Source organism: Mytilus edulis, chromosome 6, assembly GCF_963676685.1.
Source record: "Mytilus edulis chromosome 6, xbMytEdul2.2, whole genome shotgun sequence".
NCBI classification, from domain to species: domain Eukaryota; kingdom Metazoa; phylum Mollusca; class Bivalvia; order Mytilida; family Mytilidae; genus Mytilus; species Mytilus edulis.
The window spans coordinates 70,876,609-70,893,592 of record NC_092349.1 but is presented as its reverse complement, the minus strand read 5'-3'; the positions used below and the strand labels follow the sequence as shown (position 1 = coordinate 70,893,592).

Below are 16,984 nucleotides of genomic sequence, written 5' to 3'. Positions count from 1 at the left end.
AAACTCAAATGAAACGAATTATAAGAGGCAAGAGAAGGGAAGTAAAATAACGAAATTTCTTTCGGAAGAAGATAAGCAGCGTCAAAGATCTTTTTATATAATTCTATCAAATTCTGACAGTTCATATTTTGTTTTCAAACATCCTCTGAAGCAAAAATAACATTGTTCAGCTGTAAATCAAATCTGCCTTTTGGCTGAAATTATCTTTATGAGACTGAACTAATAACAGATGGGAGACGGTAAGTATTCAAAGAATACTACTGTATACTCATTAATGTGTTCTCTTCTAGACCATTTTTCCTCTTTTTTGTTTCTCAGAAGGACCAATCTTGATTTTGATATAAGTTGTCATCTCTTGTGTAATATCGGTCTTTGAATATCTTAGCGATGACCAAGACGAAGAACATTTATGAGGATCATGTCGCTTTCATATATGAGAGTTTTTTTCTGATATTTCATAAGGGTTAAGCTTCACGTATTACCACCAAATATTCTTTTAAATTATAAAAAATAATAGTCAGCAAAACTATCAAATAATTTTTTCAAAATTATAATTACGGGATATAACATTTATTAGTTAATCCTGAACCGACAAATAAAGTTGTATTGCATGTACGACCAGACAAGCTTATAAAAACAGATACCCATTCGAAAAAGGTGTTGATCTGTACCCCTTTTCACAAAAAATCTTAAGTATAAAATGTATCGTAAGTCTAAAATATTCCTTAACAATGCAACTAAATATTTTTATCGTAAGAATAATTTTACATTTAAGGCTACAGGTTCTTATTTGTATTTCATATAATCTAGACGTGCACGTGACTGCGTATTTATACATCCCTCACACGAAGACAAACTGTCGCTTGTATCAGCATGCATGTATCTGTGTTGAAAGAAAAACAAATTTACATTTCCTTATGAATTTATGCATTTGACGTTGGCTAATATAACTTTTAAAAATGCCCTGATTCACTCAAGTACTCAAAACAGGACAATTAATTCTGACTTCATTCCCATGTATTTGTATCACATACAATGTCGGCATTTGTGGAATTTGGATATGAAATACTACACTAAGTGTTATATAATTATATATGCTCAAAAGGTATTTAAACACTTTTACAAATATCTGTCATTTTAAAGTGTTAATCATTCGTAAAGACAGCTGTTGAACACATTTTTGTAAAAAAAATAAACTTTTATGCAGATTTTTTTTTATTTTCCATTTCAATGATGAAGGTCAATCCAGAAAATCGTTTCGGACACACGACACTTATATATATAAGTACTAGTATAAGATGTGGTATGAGTGCCAAAGAGACAACTCTCCATCCAAGTGACAATTTGTAAAAAGTAAACCATTATAGGTCAAAGTACGGCCATAAACAAAGAGTATTGGCCTACAGCGAACAGCTAGCTATAAATGGTCCCAAAATTACTATTGTATTACAATCTAAGCAGGAAAACCAACAGTCTAATCTATATAAAATGCAAAACGAGAAACACTCACATACGTATCTTATCATGCTTTATATAAACAAATCAATCGCTTTATTGAAATCTCAGAAATGTTGCTTAGGAGTTATAAATTGTAGGCATGAAACTGCATGTAGCGCACGAAATGCTAGGTTCAATGACATTCGTATTCTTCTTATTATTATTAGCTGCATCCCATTACCTTAGATCACCCTCATGGTTTGCTCGGGTTCATGTTCTTTTTATCTGTTTGTGTATACATATAGTCATTTCTATCTCCTGCTTCATTTTTAGTATCATTTTTACTTTTATAATGTATCTCTTGTTTATTACAAACATTGTAGAAATATTTGGTCAATTCCTATTCTATTTTTTCAAGCTTATTTTTTATCATTGTATTTTTTTATGTCACGTCTAAGCAGATTCTATTTGATATACAGTACTTACACAGCTGAAATAGTACCCACTAAACGTGTTGACTAACTGTACATGTATATATATATGCAGTTCAAATAACAAAAAAGGCTTACAGCAAATTGCACTAGTATTAATATCTGAAATACCAACTGGTGTATTTAGCTGATATACACAGATAACTCTGTCGACCTAGTATCATAAAAAGGGGGATAATGCAAAAAAAGATTGACGAAAATTCAGCTTCTATTAAATCATTGCAATTGATTTTATACGCATACATTAATGCTTCTAGGTTTGCTGTTTCTGTGAAAGGTATTTGGTATCATGGAAACAAAAGTACGAGTATAAGAAATTAAACGGACACACATCTATCCATTTGTGTTGCACGCATGATGAATAATTTTTGTCCACCGTCAATGTAAATCAAGTTGAAATTTTAGTGACATTTTAATCAGTAATAAATGTTATGCTTTTGGTCAACACAATCTTCACCGAAATGTATTGTATAAAATATCACATGCGCTTCCCATTGACATAGAAAATATACTTATCCGCTGTAAATCTAACCTAATTTCTGATTGTCTTGTTAACAAAAGGAAGCAGAGACCTAAGTCAATCCTAATGTTAACCTGAACCATAATTACCAGTGTTCTAATAATAAGTATATATAAAGGAAATAATTAACTAAGACTTAAAGGGTTCATTGGATGTCAAGCAGTGTAAGAATGTGGTACGAAGCTCTGAACCACTTCATCTCAAGTTTACATCCTTTATAGGCCATTTCCTAAGGTTTTCAGGTGAACCATATTCTCATGCTGATCTTACGGTTGTTTATATTTTTTCTGAATCATCATGAAAACAGGTGACTTAAAAATATACGATGATGAACCGACGACAAACTTTGAACAGGTTACTTTCCAAAAGTCAAGAGGATAGTCCGAAAGTGAAGAGGATGAGGGAAAAACAAACAAAAAAAGAATTCACAAACCGACTGATTGATTGGTGGCTTCTTAACATAAACAATGGAAGTATCAGTACACGGTATGCACAAACTCAGCCGGGATGCTGACACAAGTCATAAATAATTAAATCTCATTTAAAACCACTATTTGATGGATACTGATTTCAATACTGAGTTTACATGCCAATATATTGAGTAACTATAGTATAAAGATTTTGAATATTGTGAAATTTCTTTTCCGACGACTTATTTTCTTTGGACTTTTTATTTAAATTTTTTCAAACTTTTTTCGTGGCCTTTTTTCGTGTGCCTTTTCTTTCTTTACACATTCGTTTTAGTCAACACAAGTAAGTAGCAGGACAAAAAATAGTTCGTTTAATTTAAGCAGTTTTATTATATTATTAAAACTTTAAATTAACCTTGACTATTTGAAAATTGAATACAAGCAGCAAGTAACTTTACAAATGACAGCTGTATCCTGTTTCATAGTGATGCAAAATTTGTTATAATGTTTCAAAGCTTTAGCTAGGAAGTCTATTCAGCAACATGACCAAGTCGTTCTATTTCTTTAATAAGACAACGAACTCGCGACGAATTCAAGCGTTTCTCGAATTTTTCTTTGTCGCAAAAATTTGATGAAAAGATAAAAGGCGTTTTTAATTATTAATAATATTGTAACCGTTAAAACTTCTACACTCCAATGATTCTTGTCTCTCGTAAAAAATGTTGTATTGCCACCATATGGCTTTTTATGTGATGATTAACATGTCCATTTTATCGATTAATAACTGTTTTAAAATTATGAAAATTACAGAAAAAAGAAATTATATTCTGATTCACTGATTTTTAATGGCCGTTAACAATGAAAACGAAGCGTCCGACCAGAGTAAAAATAAAGTACATATTTGTAATACAAGATGTTGAATGTCTAATGACTTTATTCAAGGTGTATAAATTCGCACCTGGTTTTTTATGAAGTATGAATCAGTAAATATAGAATAACAACATATGATATGGTTACAGATGTTAATTTTGTTGACAAATATTTAAATAAGAAAATGATGTTGTATGTTTTACTTACATACAAGTCAAATTAAAAAATGAAATCATCTTGGCCTTTTCACAATTTTACATGAATACACAAAAAATACGATATGTAGAGTAAAAATAACAAGTGTATTACTTTTTCTTTTATGTTTATTTTATACTATTAAATTAACTGATGCGACGTACGTTCAATATCCCTTTTGTTCATGTTTAAATTCAAATTAAAACTTTATGGTCATATATACATCAACTTATATGATTTGTGACTAGAACGAAATATCTGATTTTCCAATAAAAATAAATGGAACTAATTCAGGTATTCATTTTAAATAAGCATTTACTGACCGCAACGGGTTTGTAAGAGGGAGAGGGCATTTTGGTAATTTCAATATACACCCGTGACCCGTAATCAAAAGACCGCACACGACAGTTTATTGGTACTTTATAAATGTAAATACTGTATATATAAGTAACGATTAAACATAGTAATGTTTAATTTGTGGTGGAGAAACAATCCCGTTTAAATGGCTTTGGGGTAGAAAATAGAGTTAATCATCGGAAATAAATTATAGGTGTGTTAAAATTATGTAAAAGTATCTAACAGTTGATCTGAATAAAGATGAACTAGTAATTTGATTATGCCGAATTGGATAAGCATCACCAGTTACTAAGGAAACGAAAGTCAAATAGTAATATAATTATTATTGAATTGCCTCAATAAAAATTCTTTCAGACATTTATCTAATATGAAAAGAACAATTTAGATCTATCATAATCGATTTCATTTTGTTATTAAACGTTACAATGTATGTACCGTGCAGCAGACGACTATAGCTATTTATCGTCTGGTGTTCGCGTGGCAGTTCTCTGTTGAAGATGTTGTGTTTTGATTACAATGAATGACTCATGCTACGTCAGACGATGGCATTAAAAGAAGATTAAAAAAATATTTGATGTGTGAATTAACTTGTACATGTGCTTTTTAGTGTAACTGTTGTGTGTGCATGGAGTATTTTATATATTAATCTATAATCTTTCAAAAATCAATTTTTGTACAGGATAAAAACGGCGCGTCAGTTTCCGGATGATGTTGACTAGTATGTTTCTTGTGTAAACAAACAAAAGATGACACTGAGGAGTGATGACACTATTTAATAAACAAAAACATTATACTTACTTCGAATTAACATCTGTGTCAAAGGGGGCTGACTCCGGAAACCTTCTTTATTGTTCTTCCTCTGACAATAAACTTATCAGAGTGTGGTACAGGAAATAATGTTTTCTCATTGGTTAATTATTAATCCAAGCATAACATAACTACAGATGTGTATAGAGCATCTTCAAAAAAGATAAACAATTATTTCTAGGATTAGAGTAATCAGTTTAATAAAATCGGGGTCAGTAGGTAATATAACACCCGCAGAGAAAACGTTCGTAAACCAGATAAAACGGATTTACGCTTTATTACATTAATTCAACATTTGAATTTCATAGGGATTGGAAGTGTGTTGTCTATATGTGATACAATTAAAATGAACTTGTTGGATTGTCTGTGTTCTTACCATTCCGTTCGGACTAAACGTGTTTTAAGTCCAGTTTCTGTGACTTCAGGGAACAAATCTTATCGTACAGGTTGTGCATATTCTTCGTCCAAAATGTATATTTCATGCAGTAATTTATTAAGTGTGACTATAGTGATATGTGTGATATTGTGTAGTATATTTCCATGTTTGACGGGTTCTCCTACAAAGCAAGATCAAGCATCTACACAAGCATTGGTAAGATTACTTATATATCATAAGAATGTATATTTTTACAGGACAGGGGCATGACATATTGTTACATCTACTATAATATTCCCACGGAAGCAAGGTTATTCCATATTTGAAATAGTTTTCATTCTTTGATTAAATAAGAGATATATAATTATATGCATATGTCTTTGATTATACACTATAAATAATTTTGGGGTAATGGACATTGACTAATTGACAAGGAAATTAAAGGAATACTAGACATTAGTTATGATTTGCTGTATTTTGCATCCCTCTAAATATGGACTATGCATGTATCTCATGCGTATTTTGTGTCTGTTAATGTCGGATGTATATTCTCTAAAATTATAATAGAAAGCAAATCATTAATATCTTTTATTTTGATTCTTCTTAATGTTTTTGTTTTCATATATACTTAACTTCGTCCAATGTGTATTACAATTCATTCAAAAGATATATATTTCTTTAGTATGCTTTCAAAACGATGAGAGAACTGGTATTATGATTATGATTTTGAAAGTTTATCAAAATATATACATAAAGACAAAAATGTACCTAAATTTATGCATTCTATGTAGGTTTCTTTCACTTGTAGCCCTAAACATACCAAATATTGAAAGGCCGCACTTTGCCCTATTATATTTTCTTTTTATACTTGATGTTGTCTCATTTGCACTTATACTTCATCATCTTATTTCTATTGTACATGCATAGATATAATAGCCATATATATGGCTATTATATCTATGATAAGATAAGATAAGATAAGAATTTTATTAATCTAACCAAGAACCCATAAAGGGCATCATTTTACAACACAATATGATTGGAAAAAGCAAAACAGAAAACTAATACCATACTATAACATTATGGACAGGATCAGAGCCTCATCTGGATATTATTTCTAAACCTTTAATAATGTAATTTCCTAGGCACATGAGAGTTGGTAAATGCTCATTTGTGAACAGCCAGAAATATTTCTTATCATTAGGTAGTTCTTTAAAATTGGTACAAAAAGTGATAACTTTATCAAATAATAATTTTCTCTGTTCATCATATAATGGACAATTTACTGTAAAATGGGTCTCATCTTCAATAGAATTTGATCCATGTGATAAGCAGTGATGACATAGACGTTGAGTTCTCTCTATGTATTTTTTACTATATCTATCTTTCTCAATTCTAAGATCATGAGCACTCATTTTCATTTTATGATACATGTATACAAAATTTAAATCTGAAATTCGTGTATTTTACATATGAAATAAATCATGACTTAAAGACGTTCATCCTATTATATATTTTTCATATCCCAAGTAAAAACTTGGCATTACTATAAAAGCAAACATTATAACCAGATGTTTCCTACAATTATTTTTATGTGTAATGAGTTTTACAAATCTTCATAGAACGTTTCATTGAATCGTGCCAAAGATGAAACAGGCCGTAAAAACATATGGTGCACCTGATGAAATACTGCATGTCAAACTAATAGAGGGAGGGTGTCTGTTAGTAAGACATGTATGAAATATAGTTTTAATTTCTGTGAGGCATATATGTACTTCGTCGATCCTCAATATACCCCAGGTTGCTTTTTCGAGTCAATCCCATAATTTACATGACTAATCTTAATTTTAATTTTATAATTTATATTTATTTTAACTTTTTAATTTTTAATTGGTTTGAGTCATTTTAAATTCGAGGAATTGCAAGTTTTCAGTTACAATGTATCTTACAAGTACATCTTACGTTGTTGACGGAAGAATTTTTTACTTCCTATTTTCATGATTCATCAATGTTTAATAGATTAAAATATAAAAAGGAAATTAAAAGAAGTCAAAAGACAGTATTAAATCTCTTAAAGTAGAAAAATGTTATGATAGTCTATGCAAAATTGTCAAATATTTACTTTTAATTCGTGATGAGTATTGAATATCAACGTGATAATTCAGTTAAGTGTAGATTTCATGTGAATGACATTACGTATTGGAGCCAGGTGAGAAGATGATAATGTAAATATTAATCCATGTCACAGGTGTGACAACAATCTTTAAGACATGTCAATCAAAAATATTTAATTCTAAGGTTCAATAACACCGTGCGTACCTTAATTTCCCATAAAAGTCATTTAATGTAAAGATAAAACGATCTATTAATTTGCATCTTTGCATTATTTACCTGTGTGCATATCGCCTTTAAGTGATAACTGATTCATGCAATCGATTTAACAATGAGCGTAATTTTTATTTAGGTATACTTTTCACTTCTTGCAACTTTTCTTTGCGGTGAGAGTTTGAAATATCAAAGGTGACCTTGCACGAAAATCATTTATAACGACGAAGAATGCAGTCTTCACAAAATAAGGTGTGACATGACTTGTCTGTAACACCAGCTTGTTCATGTTGTTTCTATAGATTCAAAATTCCATAATATACACGTAACTGGTATAGATTTGAAAATGTCACTCCTTGCCTTCTCATCAATTATTCAATAAAGTATGAATAAAATGCACCAGGAAATCTTAATTGATGCACAATGATGCAGCTGAAACTGACTCAGTCACAGCTTCCTCTGATGAATAAATTCTTAAATCGGTCAAAGAAATTGCATCATAGTTACATGTATGTTTAGATGTCTCTGATGATGCAGAGATGAATCTGATATTCTCTCCAGTCTCATTTTAATTAAAAACTTACGAGATGAAAGATTAACAAGCAAACTGCATTGTCATATGACTTCTTGGGAGAATGTAAAATCAATTTTTAACCACCCTGAATAATGAGTTTTTATTGACTAAGTTCTATCTGATGGGCTCTGAATCATACCATATTTGTCTTTGATTTGGTACGTGAAAACTAACACTGAATATTCTGTCTTATAATGATACCCTCAGGATGGGCATTCGCCGCAATGTCCAATAATGAAGATAAATGACCAAGATGATGTATAAGGCACTATTTAGTAATATTGAACGTTCGTCTTTCACCTTGGAAAAACTGGGTCTGAACCTTTCAAGGTTAACTTTTCGTTTAAAAGAGTGATTTTCTCCACTGTTTTAAAAGTTTATTATTAAGGAAATTTCGAAAAATATTTCACTTTCATGATTTGGATTTTGGAATGATTTTGTAATTTATTTCTTCATCATTGAAATTCCAATTTATATTTACGTAATATTCCGCAGATATCAATCTGCAACATGTGCAATATGCATATCTATTATATGTTATGTAATGGTATGTAATGCAATGTCAACTAGATACACTATGTGCATACATTTGTATATATAGGATACATATATACATATGGGATGGCTCTCCTTTTAAACCATTTGTTTTACCTGGGGTTCTTCCGATGTCTGACATGTCTGAGGAGCAACAATCATCAGAAACAGCTTTTTAAATGATATAAATACAAATGCAATAGAATATTTCAAGACATGCGAGTCCGATTGGTAGCCCTTCCTTTTTGACCTTCCGCGTATTAATTTGTTTATCTTATTCTATGATGCACCAGACATCAAGTGGACACAAGTTATATAAACCACAGACTGACACATAAATAAAACCACGGAAGCGATTACTTAAAGTTCAAAAGTTTATTTATGATTTTAAGAGATTAATGTATATATCCATTTATGGACATATTGATACCATATTAAAGCTATCCTCTAGCAGATACGAAGTAATCATTTCGGTTTAAGGGTGTGCTTCGATAGAAAATGTTTTAAAACCATGTAAAAAGTGGCATGTTTTATCGAAATATTCTTCTAACTAAAATCAACGAATTCAAGAACACACAAACATGTGCTCAAAACCACGAAAATACGAAAATTGATACCAACGAATAAAGGAAGTGTCTATGTTATTGGTCTCTTGTGGAGAGTTGTCTCATTGGCAATCATACCAAATCTTCTTATTTATATTTCACAGTATATTATGAAGACTTTGTAATATTTAGTTTCCCACAGTTCATAATGATTGGATTTTGTCATAGTTGACGGGAAACTTGCCATATATTTGAGGAAATAATGAAAATCATATACATTGTACCTCCTAAAAGTAAATTTTACTCATTGTTGAAGGCCGTGCGGTGAAACAAAAAAAATAATACCAGCGAATAAAAGAACTCTCTATGTATGTTATTGGTCTCTTGTGAAGAGTTGTTTCATTAACAATCATATCACATCTTCGTTTTTATATTAACATTGTTTATGGTTATCATTAATAGTTTAGTTATAGTTATTGACCAAGCAAGTCGGTATATGGGATTTAATTTGCACAGCTCGAGTGACCCTGTTTAACCCGAACGACGAAGGAGTTCGGGTTATTGGGTCATCTCGTGCTGTGCAAATTAAAACATATACCGATTTGATTGGCCAATAACTGTTTTAACACATGACGTCAACGACGTCAACGATTTTCCCGCATAAATCACATCCGCCCAACAAGACGTTGCAATGGATGGATTTCATCATGAATTATCGGAGGATGATATGATCTTATCACAAGTATTAGAAACATTGGAGGATGAAATGGAACTGAGAAATGTAAATATAGAGGACTTTTTTGGAGAGTTTCCTAGTAATGTGTTGGATGAGAATGCATCTGGAGATTTAATCAACACCTCAGCTGTTTCATTTGACCTAGGACTAGACTTAGATTTATGGTTGCAAGTTCCTTCGGAAAACGGAAAGATCCAAAATGTCAAGGTACGTCTTTTTTTAGAATTATCTGCCACGCGCAGAGCCATTATTGCATGCTTTGAGGTGTGGACCCATAGACGGATCCAAGGGATGGAGTCCCGGGTCCCTCTTTTGTGGAAAAAAATGGTTAATTATATAGGGAATCACTGAAACATGACGCGCGCCCCCTCCTTTTAGGTCAGTCAGCCCCCCCTTTAATAAAATTAAAAAGTTCCCATTATTTCATGATTTGAGGTGTGGACCTATAGACAGATCCAAGGGATTGAGTCCCGGGTCCCTCTTTTGTGGAAAAAAAATGGTTAATTATATAGGGAATCACTGAAACATGACGCGCGCCCCCTCCTTTTAGGTCAGTCAGCCCTCCCCCTTTAATAAAAAGTTCTGGATCCGCTACTTAGACCCTTGTAAAATCATTTGCGGAAACTTCCGACTAGTTTTACTGTTTAATTGTTCTCATCCGGAACATTCATGAAATATTTGCCACTGCCGGATTTTGCCTCTGCGATGTGTTAAATTATGTGATATTATCTCATTTTAGGATGAAAAACCTAAAGATCAGGAACAAGGAGTCAAACCAAGGTTTGCAGAAATGACAGACAATGAAATTGATACACTTATTGAAGATGCTGAGAACAAAAACACAAAGAAAACCACAAAATGGGCAGTTAATGTCTATGAAGACTGGAAGAATTCTAAAATTGGTAGTGGTTTAATTATACCAAACCTGAAGGATTTGTCTGTTCAAGATATTAACAGCATTTTAGGAAAATTTGTAGTAGAAGTTCGAAAAAAGAATGGAGAGAAATATCCAGCGAAAACACTTTATTTTCTTGTAACTGGACTTCTAAGAGGAATGCGGTCACAAGGTGTTTCTAATCTTAACTTTTTGAACGAGTCTGATGACAGATTTCTGAGGTTTAGACAAATACTTGACGCACAGATGAAAAAATTAACAGCAGATGGGTATGGTATAAATGTTAAACAAGCAGATCCAATTTCAGTTGAACAGGAAGAAATTTTGTGGAACAAGTCTGTGTTTGGTAATCATTCATCCGAAAGTTTTTTCCTGAACAAGTTGATATTGAAAATACAGAAAATGCATTTAATGTTTCAAAACCAGAAGGAAAATATCGAGGACTGCCAAGCAACAGCTCTTTTCAAAACTGCGTGTTCAATTTTGTAACGAAGATGTGAACCTCACAGATTTTTTTCTCAATGTTTAACACTGAATTGTTAATTTACGTTGTTTTTAAGCCGTACATAGAAATGTATGAAAAGCGGGTATTTTTCACTGAGTCAGGTTGTGACACTGATAACTTACATAACAAGACTACAATGAGGAAGATGTCGATGATAATTTATTTTCATTTTTTTTAATGACAATTTTTTTTTATTGATGGAAAAATAATTTTAGTATTAAATCAAACTGTGTTCTTTATCTTATTTAGATTTGTATTTTGTTGATTGTAATGCTACTACAATTGTTTTGTATGTTTTCTATTCTGATGTTTTATCAAGTGACTTATTGTTATGTCCGAGTATAGATACATGTATCCACTTGATATTTCTTACAAAAAAGAGAAAAACAAAAATCTGTAGTAGCAATGGAATCAATAAACATTAAGTACTGTACAATAATCATCTGTCAAGGACGTGACCTGTGCAATAACTGAAGTAGTTAATGCACACCTGACCCGTGCATTATCCAGATTATACCACAGTAAGATCAAAGGGATTTTGCCTCTGTCATGTGTTAATTGAATATAATGCACATTTGTACCCATATGGGTTGAAGGCATACATAAATCAACATAGTAATATTTTACAATACAAAAACAACAAAAGAACCAAACATTATATACATATATGTATCTATTCTGTTATCATAACTGCAGTTACAGGTTTCATGGAATTCTGTGAATTTTACAGTTCCAGCTGTAAGCTTCGACGACACGTGACCCAATAAAATGTTTGAACTATAGGCTGTTGTTCAATTTAGGTTGTGTAACATTTTTTATCTCACCTCCATGATCTTTGCAGAAGGGTGAACAGCACATGGGGACTTTTTTCATACCCTGTAGATGTTTTTATTCCATTTTCGTCCATAATTTTTAATCATTTTCCCCTCAAGTGCTAATATTGCATCATCTGTATTCAGAGAAGACTTAAAATGTATGAACATTGTATTTTTAAGGCCTCTAACCCAATTTTACCACACCAGATGGGATATCAAATGTCAAAGAGGTCATAAACGTGTTTTCTAGGCAGAATTCGTCATGGTACTCAGTTGCAGTGTATGATTCACTTTGTATTTGAGGGTAAATTCGAACATACAATTCCGTTTATAATGGTCCATAATGATCTTACCTGAAAGATTGCTAATAAAATCAACAAAACTTTTATTAAAATTACTGAAGATTAAGAATGCATGTTTATATTGCTGCAGGTTACTAGTACACTATACGACTTTTTCAGATGGGTAAACACAATTTGTTGAATAATTAGCGACAAACGCACAGTATGTAATAAATTACATAAAATGTGGCTAAAAATGCATGCAACATATCCTTGGCAACCGTAAAAATATACATACTGTACCGTAAATATTATGCTAAGAAGATTCTTTGAAACAGAAGTTTATCATTTTTTGGGGTTCTTTTGCAATTCCAGTGATTTCATTTTTAACGTTATTTACCCTTTTTACGTTCTCACTTACATGTAGGGTATTAATAATTCAATAACAATGAAAATATTAGGACACTGTTTTATTGAAATTATAAATCTAGTAAAAGTCTTTGAAATTAGGGAATGTATCTCTCTCACGAGCTCTCTCGTATATATATATTTATTCTTGATTATTACCGGGGTTTAGCTATATTTTAATTTCTTTTTTATTTGTTATATTGTCAACGTTAGTTTAAATTTCGAATTAATTTTTAATTTGGCCTCACTTTCCACTAAAGAGACTTGATTTGTATAAATATATATATTTCATTCATTATATTCCTACTATAAAAAAAAACTTTGGACACACAAATAAAACCCGAAAACGAACTTCAATCACTTTCCATAATATAAAATACAAGTACCAGTACACATGGTACAGCATGTATACTGTACATAGAATGTACATATCAGATGCGGATTAAGGCTTTTGAAAAAGTTTGGATAGTGAAAGTCTATACATGCATTAATTGAATATATAGCTCCCTAATGGGTACCCGGACCATATGACTTCAAACTAAATCCTCCTCTGCATGTATTTGAAGAATTGTCACTCTGGTCACTGCGTGAACGATATCCATGGGGATTAATAGTACACCCACCAACTTGGAAAGTATATAAAAAAAAGTTCAATTGCTTTATCCCCATCCTGACGTGCACATCTTTAATTTGTATATCAATGTAGATCCCCATATTATGAACAGTGCACAATTATGATTGATTAAAAGAAACAGATGTTGTGCATGGCTTGTAGGAGTATTTGTAATGAATGATATAAATAGATAATAAGACAATAATTAGAAACAAATAATTCTGTCTTGAAGCCGACAGCATATATAACATACACGTTTTGTCAAGTTGTGTATTTATATAAGACGTACATATATTTGAAGCAACTGCCAGACTCGGAAGTGACTGTACATAGCGTGCGGAACATGCATTAGCGAAAGTTCATAAAAATAAGAAACACTACAAAGTATATTATCGAATGATGGATAAATATCTGTTAAATGTCTTATGGCAAATATTTAAAACATATCTAGCTCAGAAAGCTAAGGGCTGTTGGGCGGTTGGTTGTAAAGACATGTTTTATGTGAACATAAACACAACTGCCCTGGCTTTAGTATTCAACGCATTGTTTGATGAACACATGGTATCTTCTACATGAACCTCTCTTTTGTAACGTCTTGGAATATATTATCATTGAAAAGATTCATCAATGCAGGTTTTCATTTTTATCAAATGATACATGTATAAGATGCATTAAATGTTTCCCTATTACCAATTTATTAAAATGTGTACAGTAACAAAAATCATTAATGATGGTATCAAGATGCTTACGGTATTTGATTTTTTTTTAAATGTATGTTTAATTAGCATTTGGGCTTTAGTTTAATACTAGTTATTGAAAAGCAATAGTATTTCAATGGTTAGTTAAAAACAAACGTATTTGGAACTGATTCATCATATCTAACACTGAGACATAGGAGCCGGTAAGGAAGGTGGGCAAATGTCCCAACTTTCAAAACTTTCAAAACGGATTGAACAACTATCTCCCTCCATTTATTGTAAAGAAAATTACTGATCTAACAAAATGTAAATGGAAGAGGAGATTCAGTCTGACTAACTTTTGGATTATAAGACTATATAATAGTTTGTTGCTTTTGCTCGTCACTAACAGAACGTCCCTCCAATCTTTTCAGTCTACTCTTAAGAACTTTATATAATTTTGAAAAGTACACTATACTCTCACATCTAGTGTATATTCCTTAACGTTGCAAAAGTCACGCTTCCAGCTGCAGGGTGTGTAGCAATTTGTCATTGATATACACATGCATCAATACATTTGTAAACCACTTTTATCTTACATTAATAGACTCAAAATTGTAAAATAATCGAACAAGTTTCCCTTGAGTTCTTATAAAAAGATTTGACAAACGCCGTTTTTGATTTTGCAGGATTATTTTAGCCGGTTTGGGTATTTAGAAGGTCCATCTAGTGAAACGGGTAACCTCATGGACCCAGCAGAATTCCCAAAAGCCATCAGGAACTTCCAGAAATTCGCCAATATTCCCGAGACTGGTGTTCTAGACCAACGTACCAAAGAACAGATTCTGAAACCTCGTTGTGGCAACAAAGATACTGTTGGAGACACAGAAGAACGCATGCGTCGTTACGTATTGGCACCTTCAAAGTGGGACAAAAAAGATCTTACGTATAGGTAAGTCTTAATCTAATAGGTATAATTCTGTTACAGTCCGGATGCGGTTTTGGCTGTTATTTATATCTAGACTGATTGGTCAAATTTAAAAACGATTCTTTAAAACAGAAATTTAAATGTGAAATCAGCAAAATTAATTTTAGTTCGCGAAGATGGATCTATTTACTGAAATAATTTGAGCAAAACTTGTTCGACTAAAAATCTTAATTTCATAAAAGGTGCACTAAGGAAGTGATATTTCTAAACTTAGCACTCTCTCCTAAATGTTACATTTTACTAGTGTATGAACCCCTAAAAAAACGAGCTAAAGGCAATAATGTAAAAGGAGGAGAAAACAAACACAAAAAAACCAATCTTCTTTGTATGATAAAGGTAATAATGTATACTATGCACTGCTTACATTCATTGATAGTAGATTTTTTTGTGTTGAGAGAGACCTTGATAATACCATAGATGTATACATCAATGTTAATACAGTTAGGATGAAAAATACCAACTAGTATATACATCTGATTATAAAACTTACATATATATAATTTCAATACAAAAAGGACCGCTTTCCTTTCATATTTTAATTACCTACTTGTTACAAAGTTTACCCTTAAGATTTGAAATGGTGAAGCATACAATCCTTGAGAAAGCGAAGTGCACTTTGTAGATTTCCCGTCATTGATAATCATAAGATAGTTAGGCAGGAGGGATTAAGCCGAGTGATTTTATCCTTCAATATTTATATCGGAAAAATCATCAAGTTGATAAACGCACTTTCATCATATCTTGCAAGAATATGAGATAACATCGTATACCAATTATCTCTGGTACTCAGTATGCCAAAAGCTGACCGCGTTAGATGAAGAACCCCTGTTGAGCACCTCAATCACTAACATGTGGAAGGACATTCACTTCTTAGTGTGAGAAGATTTGGGAAAATAGCATCAGTTAAGCCAATCAAAATTCATGTTATACCACGGTTCCACGTGCATGGTAAAATCATATGTCTTATGACATCTAATATTTCACTTCCACACTACTTTGAGAACAGTCGTGATTTGCGAGTTGGGGCCGCCATCTTGCTTTTAGGTTTTAGCAGCAGAAGATGTCACGTTCTAGGCGGGATTTATCATCAACCGATTGTTGCTACTGTACCCTTGTTCATCATGTTGTCATGTAGATAAGAAACATCACAACCTGCATGAATGAGGGCATACGGCAATGACTGACAACAATAGCTGACCATCTACTGACAAATGGAATAACTCTGGAGTGACCGGCGTCTTTTACGGACTTTTTATACGTATTTGATTAAAATCTTATGTGGAAGTAGAATAGCTAAGTTATGTTGTTTGTAGAAATTTTCTTTGATTTATTAGCGATACTTTTTAGTTTCTTTTAGTGGAGTTTATAATGCGTAGTTCTTTGTTTCTTTTCTGTCGTGCACGTGTTTTAATAATGTATGTGTTATTGAAAACTGGCAGGATACTGCGATTTGTCGTTCTCTTAAATTACAAAATTTACAGACGAAAATACCTCATTCTGTGTCATTTTCGTAACAAGTTGAAAAGTGTGTCACAAGAGCAAAAACTTTACTTAAAATATTTTTTAAGTCCCGTTTTGAGCCCCAACACTCGACCTAGCTTCAGTATAAATAAATATAGAAAACA

At 32.0% G+C, this 16,984-nt stretch overlaps 2 protein-coding genes across 3 annotated transcripts in view; both read left to right on the top strand.

Moving 5' to 3' along the window:
* The window catches only part of LOC139528304 (matrix metalloproteinase-16-like), a 53,399-nt gene that overhangs the window by 20,108 nt on the left and 16,307 nt on the right, over nucleotides 1–16,984 (top strand). Inside the window, exons 1-2 of one of the 2 annotated variants that reach the window (XM_071324215.1) lie at nucleotides 4,341–5,679; nucleotides 15,061–15,323. In XM_071324215.1, coding sequence (XP_071180316.1) covers nucleotides 5,434–5,679; nucleotides 15,061–15,323 — 509 coding nt within the window. In that variant the 5' untranslated portion in view covers nucleotides 4,341–5,433. Of the gene's footprint in view, nucleotides 1–4,340; nucleotides 5,680–15,060; nucleotides 15,324–16,984 lie in introns of those variants that run through there. The other variant, XM_071324216.1, reaches the window with a different exon arrangement.
* On the top strand, nucleotides 10,004–11,689 carry LOC139528305 (uncharacterized). Its single transcript, XM_071324217.1, has 2 exons — nucleotides 10,004–10,384; nucleotides 10,917–11,689. The coding sequence occupies exons 1-2, from the start codon at nucleotides 10,133–10,135 to the stop codon at nucleotides 11,559–11,561; spliced, it is 897 nt and encodes a 298-aa protein (XP_071180318.1). The 5' UTR covers nucleotides 10,004–10,132; the 3' UTR covers nucleotides 11,562–11,689.

Bases quoted from the DNA above. Each gene is read 5' to 3' on its own strand.
- LOC139528305 (XM_071324217.1), top strand. From the start codon at position 10,133: ATGGATGGATTTCATCATGAATTATCGGAGGATGATATGATCTTATCA. The intron at 10,385-10,916 runs GTACGTCTTTTT...ATCTCATTTTAG, and splicing joins GAAAGATCCAAAATGTCAAG to GATGAAAAACCTAAAGATCA.